Genomic DNA, 26,018 nt, shown 5'->3' with positions numbered 1-26,018 from the left:
GGACCCCGCTCCAAGGGTGCCCCCGGCAGGCTCCCCGGAGACCCTCGCTGCCTCCCGGGACCCCCTCGGGCAGGCTCTCCTGGAGACCCTCGCTGCCTCCCGGGACTCCCTCCCCTGCTGCCCCCCGGCCTCGGCGGCTGCGCGCCCCCCGCCCCTGAGGGTCCCCCTGCCCCCAGACCCCGTTCCCGCCCGGCCGCTCCCGCTGACCGCGCAGGTCGGGCCCGAAGCCGCACTCGCAGTCCGCTGAGAAGCCGCAGCGCAGCGCCCACAGGTCCCAGGCGGCGGCGGGGCGGGCGGCGGCCGCCAGTAGCACCAGCAGCACCCGGACCGGGACCGGGGCCGCTCCGGGGGCCATGGCGGCCGCGGCTTCCGCACCGCCCGCACTACAACTCCCAGCGTGCCCCGCGCGGAGGCGGGGCCAGAAAGACCCGCCATGGCAAAGAGGCGTGGTTATACACTAAGGAGGCGTGGCCTGTCCCACATCGCCCCGCCCCCCACCTGGGCAGGGTCCCTGTCCCCTCTGTCCCCTCGTGCCCTGGGGACCCGCGACCGTCTCGCAGATGACAACCTCCTGAAATTCAACAAATGCAGGGTCCTGCACCTGGGGAGGAACAGCCCCGAACACCGGTACCGCCTGGGGGCTGACACAGAAAGCAGCTCTGCAGAAAGGACTGGGGGTCCTGCTGGACAACAAGAGTCTGTGAGCCAGCAGTGTGCCCTGAGGGACAACAAGGCCAGTGGGATCCACGGGTGGATTAGAGAGAGTATTGCCAGCTGGCCAGGGAGGTGATGATCCTGCATCTCTGCTCATATATATATATATATATACGTATTGATATGCCTAAGGCAGGGGGGTGCCAAGATGAACCAGGCTCTGGTCAGTGGTGCTGCAGACAAGAGGCAATGGGTAGAAACCGATGCCCAGGAAGTTCCATCTGAATACAAGTAAAAACTTCTTTACTGTGCAGTGACCATGCACCAGAAGATTGTCCCAGAGGTTGTGGAGTCCACAGGGAGGTGGGACCAGATGACCCACTGTGGTCCCTTCCCGCCTGAACCATTCAGTGACAGCACACAGTCCCCCTCAGAAGGGCTGTCACTGGGCCACCATGGGGTCTGGGGCCAGGCTCAGCATGGTGATTCCCCCCATCAGCCCTTCCCATGCTCTGCTCCCCCGGGGGGGCTCCTTTAAAGGACACCCACAGGACAGGGGGTCCCCTTGAGGAACAGGATAAAAGTTTATTGTATGTGAGAACCAAACCCATGAGATATGTACATGTATTTACATGACAAAATGAATAAGCCTAATTATTTACAACAAGGACTGTCCTTCACAAGTCTGTACATCAAGAAGTCATCATGAAAATATATTTACACACAGGATCCAGCAGCTGTGGGCAAGATGGAGATGGAAAAAAACAAAACCAAAGGGTGAGGTGAGGGGCACCATGTAGACCTCGGCAGGGCTGGGTGTGGAGGCCAGTGCTGGCTGGCCCAGACACTGTTCTCGCTCTTCAGAGTAGCACTGTGGACCCCTGGCTTGTTGTGTCCTGAAGAGGTGGGTGGTACATTTGAGGTGGCCGCTTTTCCTCCTCTTTGTCTCAAAATTGCTGACCCACGCCTGTGCCTTTCTGGGCCATCTCTCCTCCTCCTGGCGCTGGGTGCCTGGTCCATTCCCTGCCCCAGAGCCACCGGTGGGCTGCAGGCTGGGAGCTGGGGCGGGTCACAGCTCGCTGAAGCGCACTGCTGGCTCCAGCTTGTGGGACAGGGCAGTGAGCACCTTGTCGAACTTCTCGTAGCGCTCAGCCTGGCTGCTCTCAGCCCCACGGCTGCCCCACAGCAGCCGCAGCTGGAACTCGGTGCTGAACACTTCCAGCAGCTCCGCTTTGCCCTGGAAACCTGCGAGAGGGAGGGAGAGTCAGTTCCCTGGGTCAGTTCCCTGGGATGGCACCCCCTGCACCCGTGGGATGATGCTCCATCCTGGTGCTGGGATGTGGCAGAGGGAAAGGGGCTGTGCTGTCCCTGCTGCTTACCCTGCAGCTTCACCTCGGCGTTGGTGTGGTAGAGGCCACCGTGGTGGGCCACCATCCGTGCTGCCTCCAGGTGGGCCATGACCACCTCCACGCCGCTGTCAGTGGCCTCCCAGGGCTCGGGGCTTTCCGTGAGGGCCTCGTCCCGCTCCAGCAGGGTCACGAGGGGTATGATGTGGGGAAAGGTGGTGTTGGTCAGCGGTGGTCCTTCTGGGGAGAGAGGCACTCTCAGAATCCAGCATGGCCCCATGACCTGCATCCCCCTCCCCATCTCCCTGTGGAGTGCTCGTGTGACACCAGGCTGCCACCATGCTCCCAGGAGAGGCTCCAAGGCTCAGCTGGACACAGCAGCTGCTGTTTGTGCCTGGGGCCATTGCTTGTCCAACACCAGCCCCTCCCAGCCGGGGTTTCTGGGAAGAGAAAGCCGATGGCCATGCTCAGGCTGCATTTCCCAGGGCTGCAATGAGGAGCAGGTTTGCAGACCACAGAGCACCAGGCATTAAAGACACATGGCTTTTCATCTTTCCAACTGGCTGCCCTGTCCCTTGGTTTGGCACTCACTGCCATGCGAGCACGACGGTTTGGCTCAGCTGCTGGTTTTATTTAGTTATGAAATGCTTCCTTGGGAAGGAAGGGGCAAACAAGGCCAGACGGGCTCTGCCGAGTGCTGGGGTGGCTCAGCAGCCAGAGGGTGTCTGGCACTGGCTGGGACAGGGGCAGAGCTCTCAAACAGTGACGCTGTGCCCAGACAAACGTGGGAAGAAGAAAGCAAGTGAGACAAGGGGAACTGCTCCTGTTACCTTTCCCTTCATTCAGGCTCTTCAGGAATGGCTTAAGCTTCTTCTCATAGAGGATTGCACCCTCGGTGTGCCGCTGCCTCAGCACCATCCAGGTCTGCTCCAGCCGGGCAATCTGAAAGGAGATGGGGCAGGTAGAGGGTGCTGGGGCAGCACAGCTTCCAGGCACCAGGGAGAACAGCCTGACCCTGGAGCCACAGTCCCCAGCCTTGCACACAGCAGTGCCCGATGCTCCCAAAACCAGCTTCCTTCTCCCAAAACCAGCCTCCTTCAGCAGTGCTCATGGCCAGACACAGCACAGCTCTGGCACTGAGGCTGGGCTTAGGATTTCTTCCCCTGCCCGTGCCCCAGGACAGCAACTTCCCTGCGTTGCAGCGGCCTTGAAGATGAGATGCAGGGAGGGGGCAGCCATTCCACCTCCTTTGTGCAAGCAGGAAGCAAGACTTCCCAGCTGGGCTCGATTTAAAATTGAATTTTAATCTCCTTTCATCTTCCAAAGGGAGCAGTGTGGCCCGGAGACGCTGCTGCCACAGCCTTGAGACTGATTTGTATTGTACCGGAGGGCAGATTCATTTCCTCCCAGGAACACAGCCCAGCACAAAACAAAGAGCCCAACCACCGAAAAACAATTGGATCCTGGCGGGACAAGGCTGTCTGCTCCGTGGAGGGATGGCTCTTCCCCTTCCCTGCCTGCATCCCAGCGGATGTGGCCCCATGCCCCCCACCCGGGGCATTTTCCCCTTTCACCCATCCCAGTGACTCCTGGAGCCTGCAGGATACAGGGATTCACTTTGAGCAAGGGCTGAGCCCAGGACATGAGCACTAAAGGAGTGTCCCCATACCTGTGTCATTTCCAGGGCGCTCATTACAGCTGCAAAGCTGAACATGTTCCCCATGGTGCTCTTCAGCTCGGCAGCCAGCTGGATGGTTTTGTGGAGCAGGGCTGCCCGCTCCTCCGTGCTGCCTGTGCAGCCCAGGATGTCCACAGCGATCATGATGGACATGGTGTGAAACCTGCCAGGGGCAAGACACAGAGCGGGGTCAGCACAGGGACAGGGGACGCTCTGGGGGCTCAGACAGGGCTGCTCCTGTCCCCTGGCCTGTGCCAGGCTGGGAGCAGCCAGGGGGGCTGAGCAGGCCGTGCAGGGCAGCACAGAGGGCTCACTCTGGCCAGGCCGTGCCGTGCCGTACCGTTCCAGCAGGTCCAGGCGGAGCTGGTGCCCGTGGGGAAGGGTGAGCAGCTCCATGCCAGAGCTCACCCCCATGAGCCGCTGCATCTCCACTGTCACACCCAATATCCGGGCCACCTGGCAAGGAAGGTGAAAGATAATTAGAGCTTTGTTAATTGAGGAGAGGCTGAATTGTCCTCAGCAGCCTCTTGCCCCAGCCCAGCCCCTGCCTGCCCTGGCTGATCCACCAGGCAGAGCCCAGCAGGGATGCTCCAATGCTCAGGGATGCACTGATCTCTGCCAGCCCAGATCCATCAGATGGCAGCAGCACCCATCCCTCCCTCCAGGCCCTGGCCATACCAGGCAATCCACTTTGGTGATGTGTTTGGCCAGTGTCTTCACGTCCACCTCCGCCAGCAGCTCTTTGACCTTCTTTAGCACAGTCATCTCCAGAGGTTTGTTATCTAGGGGGATGAGCAGGGACTGGAAGGCAGCAGGGTTGAAGGAGGAGGCTGTTTCCATGGTGGGGGGCACAAAGCCCTTGAAGTCCAGCTCTGCTTTCAGCCTCTGCCCTGCCTCTGCTTCCCCAGAGCTGTTGTCCACAGTCCCTCTCTGTCCTTCCTCCACCTTTAGCCTCTCCACGTAGCTCTTTGCTGGTGGCTGCCTGGTGTCGTGGGCCGGCCTGTCCCTGCTGAGGGGCGAGCTGGGGTGCAGCTGGCAGTAGTGCCCCGTGTCCGGGTCGCTGTAGCTGCTCACCGAGGGAGAGGGGGAGGCTCGGGCGTACCCGTGGCAGGGAGTGGAGTGGGAGCTGTGGGCAGGGTCTGCGAGAGGTTTGCTGCTGTTCCCATGGCACAGCTGGGGCTCGCTGGACCTTCTTATGACCGGGGAGGCTGGGGTGATTCCAGATGCTTGGCAGGCGTGTGGCTTTAGCCGTGTGACTGTAGGGAGCAGAGGGGACACTGATCAAAGTCTGAAGATGCACGCACACATAGGGACCGCAGATAGAGCAGCCCAGGGACACAGGGCTCAGGGAAAACCCCTCTCCCCAAAAAGAACCACCTGATCCCAGGACAGCTGCACAACGATAGGTCCTGTCCCTAAAGCCCCCCCCCTCAGGTCCCTGCATCAAAGCAGTGCCAAGTCCAGGCTGATCCACAGCCCCACTGTCCCCAGAGGGATGGAGGGGCAATGCCTACCTGTGCTGTAGGCAGGTGATGCTGGGTTCTCAGAGATGGGGGACATGGGGGAGTGCAGGTCTTGGATCTGGTCCACGCTGACAGCACAGTTGCGGATGATGTCTCTGTGGTGGGGCAGGGACACGCTGGGCAGGGGACAGAGGGCACAGGTCAGTCCCTTAAAGCAGGGCCCAGGCAAGCACAGAGGGGCTGGGATGAGGGTTTGCTGCCCCAACACCTCCCCTGGATCATCACCTCCTTCCACAACTACCCATAACAGGCTCAGCAGAAGCAGAGAGCAGGTAGTCCCTGCAGCAGCTGGGAGCAGAGGGGGTCACCACCCACTGACCCCATAAACCAGAGACACCCCTGCCTGCAGGGACCCTGGTCCTACAGAGGAGAGCAGAGAAATGCAACTATATGCCATGCCATGCCAAGCCAAGCTGCTTGGGATGGGATGAATTTGGTCCACTCCAGGGTGCTGTGGGGAAGTGAATCTAGCAAAGAAGTCATGGACAGTTGTTTCCTAGGGTTCTGCTGTAAAGTAGCATCTAACACTGTCTTACTCTATTTCTGCCTGGGAGCTGTGTTGGGCTAGTTAGGTGTTGCTCTGACCCAGAGTTTAGGAGAGCTGGAAAGTGCCTGGAAATGAGACTTGGGAAGTTACATAACAAGCAATGAGGTCTTGGGTTGGTGGGGCAGCAAGTGGTGGCCTGATGGAAACACTGTGTGTCAATGGTGCTGCAAAACCTGCTGAGTGCAGGGAGGCTATGGCAGGTAATTCACTGCCCTCCCTGCCGTGGGTGAGGGCTAGGCTGCTGAGATGTGTTTGGTCTCGAGCACTGTGCCTCGAGCAGTGGTAGTGATAAGGGATTTGGGGAAAATGTGAGTGATGAGGAAAGACTGATGGATCTGGGCTCTTCTGGAAGTCTGAGTGTTTTCCTTTTCCCAGCCATAACAGTTGGTTGCCTGTTTTCTGCTGGTGCATTCTCACCCTGCCCTTGGGCTCAGAAGGTCAGGGTGGTGAGAAAGCAGCTTGGCTCAACAAGAGGCTGTGTCCTGCTGGAGGCAGGGGTACATAGTCTGCCCTTGGCTGCTGCTTCATGTGAGGATATGTGTGTGGCCCTGCCTTCCCTGCAGGGCTCTGGGCAGCCTGGGAGTGCCAAAAGTGAGCCATACAAAGGAAGTCTCCTCCTCCACCTCTGGAGAAGCCCAGCTGGCCAAGGTTAATGTGAACAGCTCAGCTTTGTGAAGGCTGTGATCCAGGGTCTGTGCAGACTCCATCAGCACAGACCCATCAGTCTCCTCCTGCCCATCAGGCTTTCAGCCCGGCTTGGTAACTCCCTGCAAATGCTGAATGGAAAGGGCTCTGAAACTAAAAGGGCCATTCAAAACCAAACAACAAATGCTGTCTTGGTGTCTGGGAGTGACTTTCCTCTCATGTTTGCCTGGGAAAGCTCAGCTCCATGGCTCTAACAAGCCCTGACATGCTGGTAATCCTGGACTGGGTGATTGTAAAACACTCTCTGGCTTCTGGCCTGAGATGCTAAAGTCATGTCTGCTCGCTGGGCGTCTGCTGTGGTGGCTCAGCATGGCTGGCAGCCAGCCTGGGAGAAAAACCCAGTTCCAGCTGAGTACTGGTTCTTCCCCCCATGCCTCTGCTGGTCTCTCTCTCCCATCCCTGATCCCCAACCTCTACTCTGCACCCAGAGAGCAATGACTGAGCACACCCTCCCTCACTCCCGAGGCCGATCCTCTGCTCAGCTGAGCTGGGACAACACCACACACACTCACCTGGTTGGGCAGCCCTCAGCCCGGGTGATCTTGTCTGCGGTCAGCCCGTCCGTCATGGTGATGCTCCTCCTCTTGATGTGCCCTTTCTGGCTGGAGGGGCTGTGGGCTCCGCCGTGCTTGCCGTTGGCCAGCCCGTAGCTGGCCTCCAGGTAGCGCAGGGGGAAGGTGCGGTTGATGGGGCAGTAGATGATGGCCCCGCTCTGCTCCGAGATGGCCTTGCGGTTCCCCACGTAGAAGCGCACCAGGGCAGGCACGTGGTCGAAGCTCTCCTGCTCAAAGAGGTACTGGACGTGGCTGTGGCCATCGCTGGACTTGACCGTCACCTTGTTGATCTTGAAGTGCAGCGCCTCGTTGCGCCAGCGGCACGTCAGCACGTAGTCGCCCAGGCTGGTGAGCGAGTCGCGGATCAGGAAGTCGCCGTTCCTCTGCACAAGGCTCTCGGACACCTGCCAGGGGCACAGGGCACAGCTCAGCCACAGCCAGGCTGGATGGACCACAGGGCAGGAGGGGATGCTCTGCTGGGGCATTATCTGGGGCGCTGGTTGTTCCCCTTGCCCCCGGCTCTGAGCCACAAGAGGGCATTTGCTGTGGCAAAATCAGGCAACTCAGAGCTAATGAAGCCCTGGACCAGATGTTTCCCAGGAGGAGAGGCTGGTGGTTCTGCGTGGCCTCAGAGTGCTCTCCCACAACATTCCAAGTGAAGGGTGCCCAGAGCCTCCCCCCTTCCCCCTCTCACCTCCCGGGGGATGCGGCCGTGGTACCAAGCATGGCTGCGCAGGTCAGTGCTGCTCAGCTTCAGCTCCTCTTCCAGCTCCTTGTGAAGCTTTTCTGGAGATGAGTCAAGGATGTATTTCTCCTTGGAGAACTGTACAGGAGAAGAGAGAGTGTCAGGCAGTGCAGCAGTGCAGGGACTGGGGAGGGAAGGGCTGGCAGGATCCCCATGTGGGGACTGTGGCACCTGCCAGGAGCACAGCTGTCCCCAAAGGCCAGGTAACTCAGCTGTGCGTGAGGATTACAGCTTGTAGCAAAGGATGTGGCAATGTGCCTGTTGATGGCCAGGTCCTGTCACCAGGAGCACTTGGAGGGGCACATCCCTGTCATGCCTGGCCACCCTGTGCCTGGCATGCTGCCCGAGGTTGGGCAGGAGAAAACCCCTAAACATCTCTCCCTGAGATGGGAACTGCTGTGAGAAGCACTCTTGCAGGAGGAAACCTGCATTACTTCTCCTCCCTTAAATATCTACCACAATTCTTCTTTCAAAGGGTTAACTCACAGTGTTTAGCCTGATGGCAGCATAAACAGTAATGACAAATGTAAAGGGAACCTTCTGCATTGAAATTAGCTTTTAGAAATTAGCTTTCACCAGCACTGGTGCACCTGAGCCTGGAGGATGCAATCTGCCCCCTCCTTTCCCCTGGAGAGATAAGGGATGATGGCTTCATGTGTCTGTTGGCTGGAGCCTGCCTGCCTCCCTCCTTGCCTGCTGCCGGGCCAGTGCTCCCAGAGTGCAGCTGCTGGCATGGTGGAGCATGTTTTGGGGATGTGAGCATGTTTTGGGGATGTGAGCATGTTTTGGGGCTCCTGTGTGCTTCACAAGGCCAGTTCTGTTTGACACAGTGGCTTTGAGGTGATCCTGCTGTGGCACCGACACAGCTGTGTGACGGAGCAGGGCTGGGAGCCAAGGCCCCTGGGTTTCCCCCATTTCCCAGATGTGCGGTGTCCTGAGAGGGGGACACGTGTGCCACTGCCATGGACTAAAAGCTTGGATGGGGCTGGCAGGAGTGAGGGTGGCTGGTGGCCTGGCTCCCCTCTGGTGGCAGCGCCAGCTCTAAGGAGGCAGTGAGGGCTGGCCCAGCTCCCAGTGCCTGTTGGGGCAGGATTCTGGTATTGTCTCCCAGGACAGGCATGGGCTTGAAGCCCTGCTGACACTGCTCTGGCACTGCCAGAGGAGCAGGCTGGCACTCACAGCTGACCCTGTGTGGTTCCCAGAGCACAGGGGGCTGCAGCCCCACGCCAGCACCTCAGGGACTTGCCTTGGAGCTGATCTCTTTGCCCAGTGCCTCATGCTCTGTGCCTTGTATTGATTCCCTCTGCTCCTCTACTGGTTGTGAGCAAGGGAAAGTGCAGAGAACTGAGCTGCTCTCCTGCCTTTACCCACTGCTCTCGTGGCACTCTTGGGACACCCCAGCAGGACCCTGACCCCAGGCCTCTCCTTCCCCAGAGATGTTCCATCCCTCTTGGTAGCTGCATTCATTCACCAAACCAGGCAGAGATGCTGTCCTGGGGACCCTGCTCCAGCCTAGGGACATGGAATGAGGCAGTGGCAAAGGGCCTGTGCCCTTGGACTGTGCTCTCCAGGGCTTGCCCTCACCAGCCTGGACCTGCCTTTATTCCTCCCTTCCCAACTCCTGTCAAGTCAAAGGTGGTGGCAGAGTGGAAGCAGCCTATGAAAACAGTGTGGATTGAACTCTTTGCTCATCCAACCATGTGAGAGGGTCCTGCTGACTGGAGCTGTGGGGATTTTTGCTTTGTCCCCCCTGGCCAAGGGCAGCAGGGAGCTCAGCACTGGCTGCTGCTCTGGGCCCTCCTGCAGACAAAGGCACCGGGTGCTGCTGAGCCCGATTAAAAATAAATGGTGGCTGTTGGATGCTGCAGGGGTCCAGCTGCCTCCTGGGGGGCCCAGGCCGAGCAGATGCTGTTTCCATGGAGACAATCCATTGCCACGGAGCAGACCTGGCCTGGCCGAGGGCTGCTGGGGGACCCCAGCCTGCAGCATCCTCTCTGTGGCACGGCTCCCCCCAAACGCTGGGGCATCAAGGGACCCCCAGGAACCTCTGCTGTTTGTGCAGGTGAAAGCCATCAGAGCTGAGCTGGGAGCAGTTTGGATTACAGCTCTCCCCCCACCACCCCTGGAGCAGGGATTAGTGCCTGTTCTGCTCAGCATTGTACATCTGGGTTTTCCTCCAAATCCTCCCCATGCAAATGTGCAGGGTAACAAAAACACAAGCCCAGCTGAGCAGTGCCCGGCGTCTCCAAGCCCAGATTTGGGCAGCAGCTGGCTGGCATCCATGCCAGGAGCCATGAGCTAAGCTAGCAGGAGAGAACAGGAGGTTTGGGAGAGGCAAGGAAGGTTTTGCATCTTGCAGACGGGGGAGGGAGCCTAGTCGTGAGCAGAGGATGTCAGGAGCCACCTTCTCCAGCCTTGTGGAGGGCTTGTCCCTTCAGCTCCTTGTCTGAGCAGCTGATTTGCATGGCCACCAAGAATCCACTGTTGGAGTGATTGTCAGGCTATAATGGCTGGGGAGGCAGCATGACGCTGATCACGGGGAGCCCTTTCGCTTGGCGTGATGTAACTGAGACAGGTCCTTATTGTGAGTCTCTCATGCCACTCCAACATGCTGCCAAAATCACCTGTGTGGGAGCTGGGCTCCCCATGAGCTGTGCTCTGCAGGGCCGTGTTCCCTCCAGAGCCCTCCAGCAGCGGTCGAGCTTCCCCTGCTCCATTGGGAGCGTCTCAGAGGAGCTGGGCTCTCAGCTGCCAGCTGGACGGGTGCCGAGGCGCTGGCACGGCCTGGCATGGCACAGTATGGCCTGGCACGGCACAGTATGGCCTGGCACGGCACGGCAGGGTGTGAGCGGATGTCTGAGCGCCGCTGAAATCCATCTCTTGGCGCTCCTGGCTGTGCCAAGGGCTGTGTCTCACCATGCACAGCCCCAGCCCCATGTGAGGTCTTGCACACTGTGGGTTGGGTGTGGGGGAAAGCCTGGACTCCCATTAGCACCCCATCTTATGCTGGGCTCTAGCATGAAGAACCCCAAGGCATCTTGCAGCCAAGCAGGAGAAAATGGGGATTGGAGTGGTTGTCCAAACCAGCCGCACCAGATGAACCAGCTCAAAATGTGCCAGAGATGATGCCAAGCTTTGCTTGAGGAATCCCAACCAGCAGCCAAGCTGGCTCGGCTGGAGAAAGGAGAGTGCCCCCATGGGCTGTTTGACAGTCCTGGGGCTGGGGAATCCTCTGGAGCAGCCACGAGGAGGCAATTCCTGAGGCTCTCCATCCCTGCCTGCTTCCCTGACTCTCTGAGCTTCCAGCTGAGTGGCAAGGACTGGAGCTGGTAGTGGAAGGGCAAGAGCTGCAGGGATGGAGGGTGCTGATGCCTGTGGTGTGTATAAAACCAGCAGCTGTCACTCTGCTGCTCTAAGGAGAGCTTCAAAGGCTGGCATTTGGCTTTCTGTCCTTGCAAAGGTAATCTTATGAAACTGAAGTGATTTCCATGCTGCTTTCCTGCTCTTCCCTCCCAACCTGGAGGAGTTGCAGATGAGGATGAAGTCAGCTTGGAGAGCAAGGTGTACTCACACCCCACCCTGCTGATAACATCTGACTAACCCCAAGGCACCAAGCACATCTGTTCTCCCTCCTGCTCATGCTGCCTGCCCTGTGCTGGGAGCATGGCTAGGGAAATCCTAGCTCCTTCTGCAGTTCTCCACGCCTGCTCTGGCTGCTGGAGCAGCTCTGGGGCCTGGGAAGCAGAACTGTGAGGAAATGGAGTTACAAGCCATGGGGAATAGGTGCCTGGTGAAAGCCACAGCCTTGCATGAGGGGTCTTCTCTGCCTCCTCCACACCTGGCAATGGGCTACTTCAGTGATGTGTTTTGGAGCAAACATCCTTGCATCATCATGGCAAACCCAAGAACCATCCTGCCTGACTGATGCAGGACTGCTGCACTTACCAGTCCAGGCACCACCCAAAAATGATTACTCCACCCTGTCTGACCATGAGAAAATCCCACCATAAACAATGCCCAGGTTGTTATGGGCTTGCTCTCAGTTTGCATGTCCTGCTGTGAGCCAGTCTGTCCTGCTGATCTTGATATCCATATGGAAAAGAAAACCCTTGTTCCTCTGTTCTCTCTTGCAATGAGGCTAGGAACCTAAATGGCTTCTGAGAAGGCATCAGCCCATCTGCCCACCCCACAGGTGACTGAAGGCATCTCTTGGTTATGTCACATCTCCATCATACCCCACTAAAGGCAGACCTTGGCTCAAGATCTTTGTTCTGGAGTTCAAAGCCCTTCCTAGGACTAGTCCTGGCTACCCTCATGGTCTCCTCTCCCCTTGCCTGTGCTCCTTTGTAGCAGCTCTGGAGCAATTCTATCTGGCTGGCAGGGGTGGGGTGCAGCTGGGGTTGATGGCCAGGAACATCTGGGTGCTCTGAGGTGGGACAAACACCCCAGGTGGCATGGCAAGGCGGTGGAATATGCTGCTGCTGCTACCCCGGGGGAGCGGGTCTCCAATGCAGTGATGGTGTGTGTGTGTATACACACATTTCCATCCATCTATATTTTACTTATCTCACTCCAAGACGGCGGCAGCGGCTGCTGCTGCATCCCTTTTCGGAGCTGCTATTGGCCAGAGATGATGTCAGTGCTTCCCAGGCTGGGTGCACCGCCATTGGCGGTGAGCAGGGATGCGGCTGTCAGCTGGAAGTGCTCCAGTCATTCATGGGGACTTCAGTGTGTGTTTGCTGGGCACGCTTGGACACAAATAGATGGTGAAAGATCTGGCAGAGCCAGGTGAGCACTTAGGGCTTCACTTTTAACTCTTTCCGGGGTTGGGATGGAGTGCCCTTCATCCCTTCTCACACCCCCGCACGAGAGCCAGATGCTGACCTGTCCCTCCCTTGTTGTGGCAGCAGCTGGCTGAAAGCAGCCGCTCACCCCCTGCAATGTGCAGCCCAAGGGCATGTCCCCGTGTTGCTCAGTGGCCTTTGGACAAGTGGAAAAAGCTCTGCTGCTTTTCCCTCTTCACCCCCACCAGCAATCAAAATCCCTGGCTTTGCGCTGAGATCAGCCGCAATCATGACAAGACTTGAAATGCTGCTCCTGGGCTCCGTCTTACCCAGAATAATCTCTAAAGCTCAGCACCCACCTCGCTCAGCAGGAGTACTGAATAACACTGCCAGCTCTCTTGGCTGCCGGCTCCCTTCTAACTTGCAGCATACTAAAGCTCGTGCTTCAGACCAGAGCCTGCTTGGCTCTTGCAGTCCTAAACACCTTTGCTCTCAAACTCAGTAAATGAAGGAACCAATTCCTACCACCGTGTCCCCCTTGTGCAAATGCCAGAGTCCAAAAATAGGACACCTAGACTTGTGCCCAGACAGTGGCAGTGCTGGAACCACCACAGGACAGGTGACAGATGGATCCCAGCCTTCTCCCACCAGTCAGACCTGTGCAGTGCAGCACAGAGATGAAGACCCGGGCCAAAAAGCTGAGTGTTCATCTGGGCTCGATCTCCCTCCTGCGCTCAGTGATGCTCCGGGCACATGCCACCTTTTGGGAGATGCTAAATGCTCCCCCTCACGAGGTCTGCTGCAGGTGAGGGCTGCCTGCAGAGACTTTTCCGCCTGTCAAAGCGCTGGTCTGGCTCTGCTGGTGGCTTTGGCTGTGCGGTCCTGGCAGCAGGGAGGCCGAGCTGTGCCCCCCGACCCGGCGCTCCGCTCACCCCGCGCTCGCTGCCCGCAGCAGCTCCGTGCGAGCGGGGGCACCGCAGGGCTCCCCGGGGAGGCTCTCCCGCTCTCCAAGCAGCCCCCGGCGGGTGCGTGGCCGGGGGTGCCCCGCACGCTTCCCCTCCCCGTGCCCCCGCCGCCTTCCCCACGCGTGCGGCTCCCGGCGGGGGCTCCGCGCCGGGCTCAGGGCAGCAGCCGGCGCGCTCCCCCCGGCGCGCTCCCTCCGCCGCCCCCGCTCACCTGCACCTGCATGAAGGAGCCGCGGTAGAAGCAGCAGGCGGCCGCGGACAGGGCGCTCCACAGGCTGCACCGCTCCGTCATGGCGCGGCGCGCCCGGCGGGGGCTGCCCCGGCCCGGGCTGCACCGCCGCTGCCTCCGCCGCCGCCGCCGGGCTTCAATTTCAGCCGCTTCCCCGATTACCTCATCCCTTGTCGGCTGCGAGGGGCGGGCGCGGCGAGGCGGCTCCGCCCCGGCCCGCCCCTGGGGGCCGCCCCGGCTCCGGGGAACCGAGAGCGGCACCTCGGGGGGCAGCGGGACCCCGGCTGTCCGCGCCCTGCGGGGAACCGGGAACCGGCTCCTCCGAGGGGAACCCAGCTGCCATGGCACACGGGGAGCCGCCATCCCTGAGGGGATGGGATACTCCGGCTGCCTGTGCTCTGAGGGGAACGGGAACCGGCTCCTCCGAGGGGAACCGGCACTCCCATGTGGCAAGGGGAACAGCATCCCTGAGGGGATCAGGCACCCCCGAAGGGAAGCGGCAATCCTGTGGTGCAAAGGGAAGCAGCATCGCTCAGGGCATCGGGCACCCCGGCTGCCTGTGCCTTGAAGGGAACCGGCACCTCTGAGGGCATCGGGCATCCCCGGTTACCGTGTCCTGAGTGGGGCTGGTTCCTCTGAGGTGACTCAGCTCCTCCGAGGGGAACAGACACCCCTGAGGGGAACCAGCATCTCTGACTGCTGGTGCTCTGAGAGAAATTGGCTCCTCTGAGGGGATCAGACACTCAAAGGGGACACAGCACCCCTTTTTTCCCCATCCCAAACCTGCCTGCTCTCCCCAGTGATGCCTGTGGGTCAGGGGCAGCCTTGTCCCCTATTGCCCGTCCTGTCTTCCTTCACCCCCACATGGTGACACCTTTCTGGGAGATACACCAGTGCCCACCTCGCATGGCGGGGAGCCAGCAGCCTGTTTCCTGTGTAGGCTGTCTCTGACTTGTGTTTAATTAAGGCTCTGCTTCGGTTTAATTAAGGCCACAGTATCACGTATGGGATGTGCAAGGCAGCACTGATGACTCAAAGCACTGCTCCAGCCTTGACTTTTGAATAAATCCCCCAAACCCTGCCTGAACCCGCTGTGGGGAGCTGTGCTGGGGACAGGCAGAAGCTCCCTCGGCCCTGGCAGTGACAGGGACCTACACCTTCTGCTCTCCCTCCACATCTGTCCTGCACTGCACGGCCTGGATTTGGCTGTGCTTCAGTGACTGGGGGCTTCACCCTCCCATCTGCAAAGCGTGTCCTGGCCCAAGGAGGAGCCTCAAGCCTCCCAGGCAACACTGTGACCTCGGAGAGGTATTCCCGCTGCCACCGAGCACAGAACCCTGCAGCCTCCCTGCTAATTAATTCAAACGAGCCCCTCACATCACTAGGCAAGGAGACAGCATCTGAGGCTGATGAGACACAGGTCCCTGCTTGAGCAAGCAGCCCTTCTGCGCAGAACAAAGAGCTCAGAGGCGCTGGCCGGGCTCTCACTCTGCCCCTGGATTTGCAGGGGAGAGAGCAGACAGGAGAGCAGCATGGCTGAACAGCAGGACAGGGCTGAGGCATGGGAGGACTGGTGGCAGCACACAGCCTGGGGGCAGGGAACATGGGGCAGCAGGTCCCACGGGTCCCACGGGTGCCTGCAGCCCCACCAGCATGGGCAGGGACTCTCCTCCTCATCTCCTGCCTGGGGACAGAGCAGATGGCACTGTGCAGGGACATGCTGCTCCAAAAAGATGCAATGGTGAATCATCCTCCTGCCTGGGCTTCTCCCCTGTGATGGAGCTTCTCCCCATGGCTTCCTACCGAGGTTTTCACCAACAAGTGAGCGGGAGCCTCATGGGGTGCTGCAGGGTGAAGTCCTCCAGCTGTGACTGTGCTGCCCCTCCTCACAGGGAAGCTGAAAACCCCTGACTGAGCTCTCACAGGACGTGTGACAGCTTTACTGCTCGCTGCTCCCCTGAAGGGTAACACCTTTCTGCAGCTCCTTCACCTGCACAAAGGGCAAAGCTGGGGTGGCTGGGATGTTGAAATGGAGAGCTGGGTGTGCAGATCCCCAGGCAGCTTGGAAATAACAGCCCTTAGGCTATTATTAAAGCACATTAATTACCAAGTGCTTATTGATCCTGGCTTTCCAACCCTCTCTAGCTCCCGGTTGCACATCCAATCAGGCCAGGCTTGGTGATGGGAGCACCAGCCCTGGCTGTTTTACAGCTGAAGCTCAAGGGCTGATGTTTGGCAGATCCTTGGTGCACACCTGGACACAGACCTGGCTGTCAGCCTTTGCTCATGAGGGCTTTGCAACACATCCTCTCCCTCTTCCCGACCTTCTCCTTCACCAGCTCTTTTCTTCCTGTCTTTCTTTGCTCACCCCTCACCAGTGTTTCCCTCTGCTTGTTTCCCTCCCAGCCACACCAACCAGCAGCAGATCCCAGCCCCATCCTCTCTAGCTCCAAAGGTGGGCACAGCAGCCTCCTTCCCACCCCAAATCCTGCAGGATCTATCTGGGGCTGGACAGTGCTGGGTGCTGAGCACCCTGCAGCTGCACGGGCTGCCAGCCAGGCACAGCGCTGCAATCAGCTGGAGTGTCCCTGTCATCCCGGTCACTCACACTCTGGATAATTACTCATCTGACTAAAATAGCTGCTGTCACTGCTGCCATCAGTTGCTTCTCTGACCAAAGGGAAGTGGTGTATAAATCACAGCCCCTGGGCTGTTTCTGGACACCACGGGGATGGATGAGAAATAAAGGCCAGATAGCTCAGGTCTGGGATCTGACTGGATAGTAGGCAATTCTCCTGGCTCACCAAAATGTATTTGATCCCAAAGGCAGAGCCACATCCATTGCTCCCCACCTGTATTGTTTCAGTCTATTAAATCATGAGCCATAAAATGTGTCCATCTCTGGGTGCACACACTGACAGTGCCACGGAAAACACCCCCAATTATTCTGTTCTTCCCCTCACCCCCTCCTTGCCCTCACAGGACTTGCCTGTGTGAGCAGGAGCTTCTCTGCATATCCTGAGGTGCCCATACCAGGGCCCTGTCCTGCAGAGGCCAGTGTATTGTTTTTGCAGGGGAAAATGAACTAAATGAACTACATCACAGCCAGACCCAATGCGCCCAGTCAGAGCTTTGTTGTCCTGGCACAGGTCCCATTCCAGCCCTGTGAGCTCCATTCTGCCAGTCCCACATGGCTTTAGGGCACAGAGAGGAGAGCATCCCACCCGCAGGGTCACTCTGCTGCACAACAAAAACCTCATCTGACCCCACTGCCCACAGGCTGCCAGTGCCAGACTCCACATGTGGGGTCCTCATTAGCCCCAGGGATGGATATGACCCCTGTTGGAGGCAGCAGATGAGCTCAGGGTCCAGCCAGCTCTCTCCCAAGCCTGCCAGTTGGTGCTGCCACAGGGGCTTCCCACATTTCCATGTCTGGCTACAGCCACCACCAGGAGCCCCAGGTCCAAAAAATGAAGGTGCAGGGCTCTGTGCTAATTAGACCACCCAAGCTGGGCACCTCAAGTCACTTCTCAAGAACCCCATGTGCCCAGGGGCAGACCAGATTAGATCCCCACTGGGCAACTGGACTTGGGAACCTCCAATTCTCCTTAAATACGCACCCCAAAGGCCATGCCATGGCAGTGACCACTTCAGTGGGTTTCACTGCTTTTAGCCCAAACTTCACAGCAGCCCTGCCACCGCTGCTCTGTGCCTGCCCAGTGCCAGCAGCCTCCTGCAAAAGGGCCGCTCTCCTCCCGAGCCAGGCGCCTCACTAATGAATTTCTGGCCAGACATGAAGAGTCCTCAGGAATGTTAATAGTTTGCTGGAGGATAAGCAAAAGATTTGGAGAGATTTACACCAACTTTCATGTGACAGCCACGAAAGTGGCTCAAACCCTTCCGTTTCTTGACGTGGGGGCGGAGGGAGGAGGCTGCATCTGTGGGCGTTCACAAGGAGCTGGGAACATGAAACGCAAGCAGCTCCTGTGGGAACAGCACTGGGGCGACCACGTAGGGTCTGTGTCTCCTCTGTCCTCCCTGGCCTTGCCAGAAATATCTTCCAGGGGCAAAGAGAGAGAGGAGGAGAGGTGCAGAACTGAGCAGCTTGCTGGTGTAAGACCTGGGCAGTTCCAGGGCCACCATCCCCTCTCCACCCCTGGCACCCAGCGGGGACAGGATGTGATCACACTTTGTGTCTTACCTTCACGTATTCACTGCCAGACTCCAGGCCATCGTGGTGGCTAAAAGGAAGAGGAACAATAAAAATACATAAGTAAAGGGCAGTAAGTTGTGACATTCAGGACAAAGGCAGTGGTGGCACAGCTGGGGGAGTGGGGTCTGTGCCCCTTGTCTCGCCATGGTGCCAAGAGCATGGCCATGGCTTTGGGAGAGGTTCCCAGGGCCCCAGAACTGCTCCTGCCTGCTCTGTGCCCACTCTCAGCACAGGGCTTATCCTCCCTAATACGATCAGGACAGAATGAAGCCTTTTTAGAGGATCTCGCCCCAAATCGGCTTGGGACCGTGTGAGCTGAACCAGGGAGACCCAGCAGCCAGGCTGGGGTCCCTGCAGGTCACAGTGCTGGGGGATCCATGGCCAGGTGGGGGGCCCTGTGTCCTGTTCCCTGGCAGAGCTGCATTCCCAGAGGTAGATGTTGGTACACAACACCCAGACAAGCATTTTTTACTTTCTGGCTTTGTACAAAATTCAAACTCCCACCAAAGCTAGGCCTGAACTGTGATGTCCTGACTGGGACTGCTTTTCACGCTCTTACAGGTCCAGATAAGTGTCCATATGGAAGAGTCCCAGAGAAACAGAGAGTTCAAAAGGAGACAGGCTTTAACAGCCTGAGCTGGGATAGGCTACCTTGAGGTCTCACCTTTCAGAATAAAATACAAAAATCCAGATGTCTTTAACCAGAATACAGAACCTGTTGCCTCCCCAGTGGCAAGCTTGAGTATGGGCATCCTGCTGTTTGCCAAGGTTGCCAGCCTGAGCACAAGGCAGCAGCACGGGCCTGGGGATGGCAGGCTGCCACACCAGGACAGGCAGCTGCAACTAAGGAATAACCAAATCCAAGGTCATCATAGACCTGGGATGTCCCTTCCCTGCCAGGAAGGGACACATACGTCAGACGGAAACTGCTGAGGGTCCTGCACACAACTTCTCCCTGAGACCCACACTGGGAGCAGCCCTGGGGAGCCAAATTCCTCCTCTGAGGGCTCTCTCCAGGTGGAAGGTGGTGCCTGGTGGCCTCCCCAAAGGGGAGCAGGGACAGCAGAGGCAACCACTGCCTGACATTTTTCCACTGGACATTCCCCACAGCATTACAGTGGGCTGTGACAGAGCCTGCATCAGCCCCTTGTAGTGTCCAACCATCCAGAAGACAATTCCCACTTCTGGAACCCTTGGAAATCTTTAAAAAACGTGGATGGGCACCTCGTGCCTCAGTTTCCCCCTCTGTAGAGCTGCCTCCGGGGAGGTTTTGGCTGCCAGAGGGGTCTGCAGGGAGTGTCAGGTCGTGCCTGTGGGAGCTGCATTTCCAGTGCCTCACGCACGGCATTTAAGGACACGCTTTAGTGGTGAACACAGCAGGGCCGGGTTGACTTTTGGCCTCAATCTCAGCGCTATTTTCCAACCTTAGCAATTCTGTGATTCCCCAAGCCCACACTGCAGACCACATCCCCTGGTGTCCAGCTTGGGAGAGGGGGAAAAGGGGCTGGAAATCAGGCTCATACTTTTTTGGAGGTGAAGAAAATAGCAGAGTATGTGAGAGCGGGATGGATGCAGACTCCCCCGGGCAGCTGCGGGCTGCCTCTCCAGCCTGGTTGCCCTTCACACGCTGCAGAGCCGCCTGGTGCTGCGAGAGCCGTGAGAAAAACCCGCAGGAGGACGGGGGGCCTCTGGGCAGGAAGTCGGGAGCATGGGAGCAGCTGGGAGACGCTGGAGAGCCCGGGCAGGAGAGGCCCCTGCGCCGGGGAACGGCAGCAGCTGGGACCGCAGCCCCCCTGGTTCTGCACATTCCTGGAGGAAACGGCATTTTTGGGGGCAGACGAGAGCCTGGGAGAAATTCCAGGGCTGCCTTTGGAGCGCGGCCGTGGCTGAGCTGCTGAGACCCAGAGCTGCAGCGATGGAATTGGGGCCTGGGGGCTCGCTGGGGTGGGCTCGGGAAGGCATCACCAGCACTCACAGATGTGCCAAGCTCCGGGCTGGCTGCTGGGAACAGGCCAGGGGGATCCTGTGAGTCCAGCCCTGGTTTGTAGCCGAGGCTCTGCTTTCCTTGGGACGCTGGTGCAGGCTGAACCCCAGGGGAACCGAATTTGGGCACCGTGCCTCAGTTTCCCCCTCTGTGGAGCTGCCTCCAGGGAGGTTTTGGCTGGCAGTGCAGGGAGTGTCAGGCAGTGCCTGCGCGAAGCGGCGTTTCCCCTGCCCTGTGCACGGCCACGCACGGGGAAACCGAGTCACGTCCGCCCGGGGAGCTGCCAGCGGCCACCTCCCGTTAGTCAGCGTGTCCCCGCCGGAGCCACGGCCACCGCCTCGCCCCGAGCGGCTCCACAGGCCGCCCGCCACTCCCTGTCCCACACAGCACAGTTCCCCCCTCACAGGGGAACTTCTGGGAAAGCCCTCTGCGCCCGAGCATCCTCACCCACCCTCTCCTGGGGACTGTCCTCACCAGAAACACTCCAGGTGGAAATGGGCCCCAGGGCCAGATTTGTTTCCCTGCCGCAGGGAACATGCTGCTGGCATGGCCTGGCAGGAACAGGCTGTCTCCAAGCCCAGGGATGTGCCTGCACGGGAGGAAGGGCTGGGGCGCAGCTCTGTCCCGGTCCCATTTCCTCCCGCCCGCCCCACAGCAGGGCCTGGCCTTGGCATGGCTCCGGCACAGGGCAGCTCCTGAGCCAGGGGCTGTGGCAGGGGCTCCTGGTTAGAGTGTGGAGCAGCAGAAATAACCCCGATGCCACGACCTGCTCCGGTCACCCTCGTGCCTCAGTTTCCCTGGCAAGCAGCAAGGCTACACCCATCATCAGGGAAACCCCACAGGATGCAAAAATGCATTTGGCCCCCAATTTTTGGGAACCCATTATCCAGATTCAAAACACCCACGTGACCCACCCATGTCCCACTGCTGCTTGGCTCCCAGCCACACTGGCTTGGGATCCAAGGAATTTCTGGGAGCCACAGGGGCTGGGTGAGCCCTCTGCAGCCTCCTTGGGGACTCTCTGCCGCTCTGTGCTCGCTGAAGGATGCGGCAGTGCCACGAACGCCCCAAACCCCCGGTCACAGCCCCTGGTGCGGTTCCAGCAGCTCTTTCCCTGAGGAAAACACCACCCCGGGCCGGGGGCCTCGGCACCGAGCCGGGCTCAGCTCCGGCATCTGCCTCCAAGTTTGTGCCCGCCCCAAGCAAAGCCCCTTGGCAGCCTCTCCCTCCCCATCCCCTCCGCTGTGCCGGGGTGCTCGGGGCGGCCGGGGGGCCAGGACCCCTTACCTGCCCTGTCCCAGGGTGGGAAACCTCCTGCCCAGCGCTGTCATGGGCCCGGGGGATGCAGCGAGCGCCGTGCCCGGGGATGGGAGCTGGGAGCGGCTCTCCCGCGCTCTCCCGCCTCGCACTGAGCGCCGCGACTTCGGGCGGACCCTCCTCCTTCCCGTGCCGGCCCTTCTCCGGCCCACCCTTCGGGCCAGCAGCGATGTGTGCTCCGCTCCCACCGCCGGATTTCTCCTCCTCGCCCCGCTGCCGGGACCACCCGGAGCTCCGGAACGCTCAGCGTCAGGAAAAGGAGCCCCCGGCCCCGGGGCGGTGCAGGGGAAACAGGGACATCAGGAGTGCACAGAGCAGAGACAGGCCAGGGAAAGGGGGAGAAATATTCTCGGGAGAAATTTGGAGTCGCCTTTGCCTGTGTCTCCCCAGTCCCGCACACCCTCCTGGGCTGGGGTCGCGTTTGGCCCCTTATGCCCAGATGCCACGGGGCTGGGGGATAAAAATCCCTCTGCTGATTCTGCCGTCAAAACCCTCCAAAAAATCCATCCGTCCGTCATCTCAGAGGGCTGAACCTCCAAATTCCCCCGGAGGGGGAGATTGTGCCTAGAGTGGGGGATTTGTGCCCAGAGCGGGGGTTTACTGATGAAATGAGGACGGAGTGTTTGGTTTCAGGATTTGCCCCTGTGCCTTGCGAGAGGCAGCGCTGCTCGGCAGAGGGGGAGAGGACAGAGGAAAAGAGGAGAGTGAGAGGAGGAGGAGGAGGCTGTAACAGGCTGGTGTGAGCTCTCCGCAGCAGCACATCCCGGTGCTGGAACGCGGCTGCTGCAGGACAAAGAGATGCCGGGGCAGAGCGGGGCTGCGAGATGTTTCCAGCCCGTCCGGAAACAGGAGGGAGCAGAAATCCCACAGGAAACCTCGTTCCCATGGAGCCGCTGACCTGAGCCCGCTCCAGCTGTGCCGTCCCACCGGCCAGGTGCATCCCGCTGGCACTGCGGGCACGGGGGGACATTGCAGTGACCCTGGTTTGTCCCAGACCCCTCCTCTTGCCCTGGAGGGGCCAAAGGGGGGTCTGAGCAGAAGGCAGAGCAAACCCCAAGGGCTATACCTGTCCGGGGAGATCTTGTCAGGATGCTCTTGTCCCTTTTCCAGCAGATCCCCATCAGTGGTGTCTGCTCCAGCTGCTGTGTCAGGGCTTGTGGATTGGCTGGGGTTTGGAGCCAGGCTGGAGCTCGGTGCCTCTGTCCCAGGGCAGGAGACATTTCCTGCAGGCTCCTGGTCTGTGCTGGCCATTGCTGCTTCCCCAGGTTCAGCTTTTTCCTCCTCCTGCTCTGCTTCTCCAGCAGCCAAGGGTGAGTCTGTGCCAGGGTCGGGGGTGCTGGACACGTCAGGGCACTTGAGGCTTGAGGGGACCAGGGCTGTCTGGGGGGTTTTGTTGTTGGGAGTCCCTTTGTCCCAGCAGTTCTGGCTGCTCTTGTCTTTGCCCAGGCTCTTCCCTGCCTTGCCCAGGTTGACCCTGGGCATGGTGCCCATGTGGGAGTACATGTTGGATGACTGGGCATAGGAGCCAGGGCTCTTGGGCACGGTGTTGAGATCATCCTGGGTGCTGTCAAAGGGCTCTCCCAGGAAGCCATGGGAAGGTGGCAGATGTGAGCTGAGACTCTCGGGGTCCACAGAGGTGCGCCGGAAGGTGAAGGAGCGGGGGATGCTGCTCAGGCTCCCAAAGCCTTTGAACTTGAAAAACTCTGGCAAGGAGAAAGGAATGATGAGTGTGGGGTTACTGCTGTGATGATGGGGGGTCCCAGAGCCCCTGGTCCTGGGTTGGGGTGGGCATGGGGCTCTATGCAGCCTTGTGTTACACCCACATCTGCAGGCCCAGCTTGGCATGGCATCCCTCTGCTATGAGGTGTGTATGATGCTGCTTGAGGCATCTCTATTGGAGCCAGGCTGGAGCTCGGTGCCTCTGTCCTAGGGCAACAGACATTTCCCACAGGCTCCTGGTCTGTCCTGGCCATTGCTGCCTCCAGGGTGTCCCCAGGTTCAGCTTTGTCCTCCTGTGTTTCACCCACATCTGCAGGCCTAGCTTGGCATGGCATCCCTCTGCCCTGAGGTGTATATGATGCTGCTTGAGGCATCTCTATTGGGTACCAGGTAACTCTGCCCTGGTCCCTCAGGGAGCAGAAGTCTCCTGGCAAATCTTGCAGCTGCATCTCCCCACCACAGCTGAGGAAACACCCAACCCCGTGAGCAGGCAGCTCTAGAAATGATTTCTGCCTGCCTACTTCCTCCAGGGGACTCTGGGCAGGGCTGTGCTCATCCCCACAGCCTCAGGGCAGCCCTGCAGGATGCAAGAACGGGACACCCGGCATCTCCCCAGGGAATGGGGGTCCTGCAGGCCCTGACCTGCCCCCGTGTGCGTGTCTCGCCAGCACGGTGGAGCAGGAACCAGCCACGGGTGCTGCTGCAGGCAGGAGATAACCTCCCCACTTCCTCACCCAGCCCCTCGCCTGCTCCAGCTGCCACCTGCAAGTGCTGAGCACGAACATGTTCGCCAGAGAAGTATTTATAACTCCGGAGGGCGGCTTTGCATTTCACACCTCAGCCCCAGCTCAGCCCTGAGCGCCCCTGGATGGTGCCGCTGTCAGCGCTCGGGCTGAGCCAGCCTGTGGCTGCAGTGCTGCTGAGCTTCTCCGGGTGCCTCCGGGGCTTTTGCAATGTTGGTGTTGCCCTGGGGCTCTGCGAAGCTCGGCGGATTTGCTGGGGCAGGAAGCGACACATTGCAGAGGTGCTGAGCAAGGACCGGGGTGTCCCTGGCTGCTCAGCCCTTGGATTCCCACATTGCAGAGGGGCTGAGCAAGGACTGGGGTGTCCCAGGCTGCTCAGCCCTTGGATTCCCACATTGCAGAGGGGCTGAGCAAGGACCAGAGTGTCCCAGGCTGCTCAGCCCTTGGATTCCCACATTGCAGAGGGGCTGAGCAAGGACCGGGGTGTCCCTGGCTGCTCAGCCCTTGGATTCCCACATTGCAGAGGGGCTGAGCAAGGACTGGGGTGTCCCAGGCTGCTCAGCCCTTGGATTCCCACATTGCAGAGGGGCTGAGCAAGGACTGGGGTGTCCCAGGCTGCTCAGCCCTTGGATTCCCACCTCCACTTGCCACCCATGGGCTCTGCAGGGCATCCCTGCAGCTGGAGGGGCTGCATCCCCAAAGCCCCTCTGCGAGGCACAAACCTCACGGCCTGAGTGCAAAACTGCTTTGTGCTAAACATCCATCCCCTTGGGATCCAAGCATCTTCTGCTACCTGCTGCTCCTGGGGCTGCTGCAAGGTGAGAAAGGCAGCGCTGGGGATTTTCCCCAGCACAAAGGAAAATCCCAGCTGGGATGGGGATTGTGTTTGGCCAGTGCAGGGGTCCCGGGGGAGGGACTGGCCCCCTCTGGCGCCAGCCCCGCGGCAGGAATGCAAGAGAGCACAGGCAGCGCTGGGAATGGGGTGAAGGCCACTGCAGCTGCCCCTGGGGCTCTGGGGGAAGCTGAGGTCTGTGAGAAAGTGCAGAGCTTGCTCCCGGTGGGTATCGAGCACTTCCTCTCTGAAGAGCCAGTGGGAATCCATTCCCAGGCTCCCTCCCCGGCGCCTCTGTGTCACCCCCATCCCTGTGCTGCAGGAGCACCCTGGGCTGAGGGTCCCAGCCAACCCTGGCCCCCAGCACCAGCTTGTACCCAAGCCATGCACCCTGAAAGGTGTGATTTAAGGAGTGAAGACCCCCAAACCCTGCTGTGCATCCCTCTGGTCACATCCCAGCATCCAGCACAGGGCTAGGCTGCAGCACAGTAATCACAGTCCCAGCACCCAGCCCTGGGGATGGAAACCTCCAAAGCCCCTCACCCCAATGAATTTCCTAACCAGAGCAGAGCCTGTCACAGCTCCAAACATCCCTGGAGGGGATGATTCCATCCCTGGATGGGATGACCCAGGGAGCCTGTGAGCACACACTCAACACCAACTCTCACATATCCTCCTACCCACCGAGATGTCCAGGTGAGCACCCCATTGCCCACCCTCCCTGTCCCGTGGTCACTTACTGAATTTCTTGAAGCCCCGTCGTTTCTGGCCCTCGGCCATGGCCGTGCTGCTCGGAGGCCGCGGGGACCGAGAGGGACAAGTCTGAAACTGTGAAGCCGTTCCCGGCCCGCTCCTCCCTTCCTGCCCCCCCTGCAGTCACTCATCGCTCGCTCGGCGTTTCCTCCCCAGTGCTCTCCCCTGCTCCCTGCCCTGTTCCTCCCCAGTGCTCTCCTCACCACTGTCCCCGCCTGCCCTCACGCTGTCCCCACAGCTCCTGCACTCCCCGTGGCTGCTCACACCTGCCTGGCTGCTCAAGAGCCACCTCTGCACCCCGGTTTGGGGATGTCTGCCAGATGTGCACAACCAAAAACCTCTGAGTGCTGGCTCTAGAGGAAGGTGGCAGCCCTAAAAGAGGGTGGCAGCCTCATGGAAGCAGGTGGCAACCCCAGAGGAGTGTGACAGCCCTATTGCCAGCCCTATGGATGAGGCTCCAGCCCTGCAGACAGGATTCTGCCATGCACACCTGGTGCTCAGCCCCTGTGGGGTGGGAGCTGGATGGCATCGCTGCCAGCAGGAGCACTGCCCACCAGCCATTCTCTCGTTCTGGGGACATTGAGGTGCTTCATGACAGTGTCACCATGGAGGACAATGTGGCCTGGACCCAGCAGGGGTCTGGTGTCTCTGTTTCCCAGGGAGCTAGTCGTTCCCATGACCAGGATGCTGGCAGTCACCTCTGCCACAGCTCGGTCCTTGGCTGCTG

The 26,018-nt window shown here is 59.6% G+C and overlaps 1 protein-coding gene across 4 annotated transcripts; it reads right to left on the bottom strand.

Moving 5' to 3' along the window:
* Positions 1–1,214: 1,214 nt before the first annotated feature.
* SH2D3C (SH2 domain containing 3C) lies at positions 1,215–25,394 on the bottom strand. 4 transcript variants are annotated; one of them, XM_063174405.1, is made up of 12 exons: positions 25,279–25,394; positions 22,311–22,947; positions 17,932–17,971; positions 7,702–7,830; positions 6,966–7,411; positions 5,193–5,317; positions 4,357–4,934; positions 4,019–4,134; positions 3,670–3,841; positions 2,831–2,942; positions 2,034–2,240; positions 1,215–1,899 (listed from the first exon to the last, which is right to left on the bottom strand). In XM_063174405.1, the coding sequence occupies exons 1-12, from the start codon at positions 25,316–25,318 to the stop codon at positions 1,724–1,726; spliced, it is 2,778 nt and encodes a 925-aa protein (XP_063030475.1). In that variant the 5' UTR covers positions 25,319–25,394; the 3' UTR covers positions 1,215–1,723. The 4 variants fall into 4 exon arrangements, with proteins under 4 accessions (XP_063030475.1, XP_063030476.1, XP_063030477.1 ...); XM_063174406.1 differs by having other exon boundaries at positions 2,034–2,237; XM_063174407.1 differs by lacking the exons at positions 22,311–22,947; positions 25,279–25,394 and adding an exon at positions 21,215–21,323.
* Between the last annotated feature and the right edge of the window lie 624 nt (positions 25,395–26,018).

The sequence above is a fragment of the Melospiza melodia genome, chromosome 22 (assembly GCF_035770615.1).
Source record: "Melospiza melodia melodia isolate bMelMel2 chromosome 22, bMelMel2.pri, whole genome shotgun sequence".
NCBI classification, from domain to species: domain Eukaryota; kingdom Metazoa; phylum Chordata; class Aves; order Passeriformes; family Passerellidae; genus Melospiza; species Melospiza melodia.
This window is presented reverse-complemented; position numbering and strand designations above follow the sequence as displayed.

Bases quoted from the DNA above. Each gene is read 5' to 3' on its own strand.
- SH2D3C (XM_063174405.1), bottom strand. From the start codon at position 25,318: ATGGCCGAGGGCCAGAAACGACGGGGCTTCAAGAAATTCA. The intron at 4,135-4,356 runs GTATGGCCAGGG...CTTCCTTGCCAG, and splicing joins TCACCAAAGTGGATTGCCTG to GTGGCCCGGATATTGGGTGT. The intron at 3,842-4,018 runs GTACGGCACGGC...TGCCCCTGGCAG, and splicing joins CGCCTGGACCTGCTGGAACG to GTTTCACACCATGTCCATCA.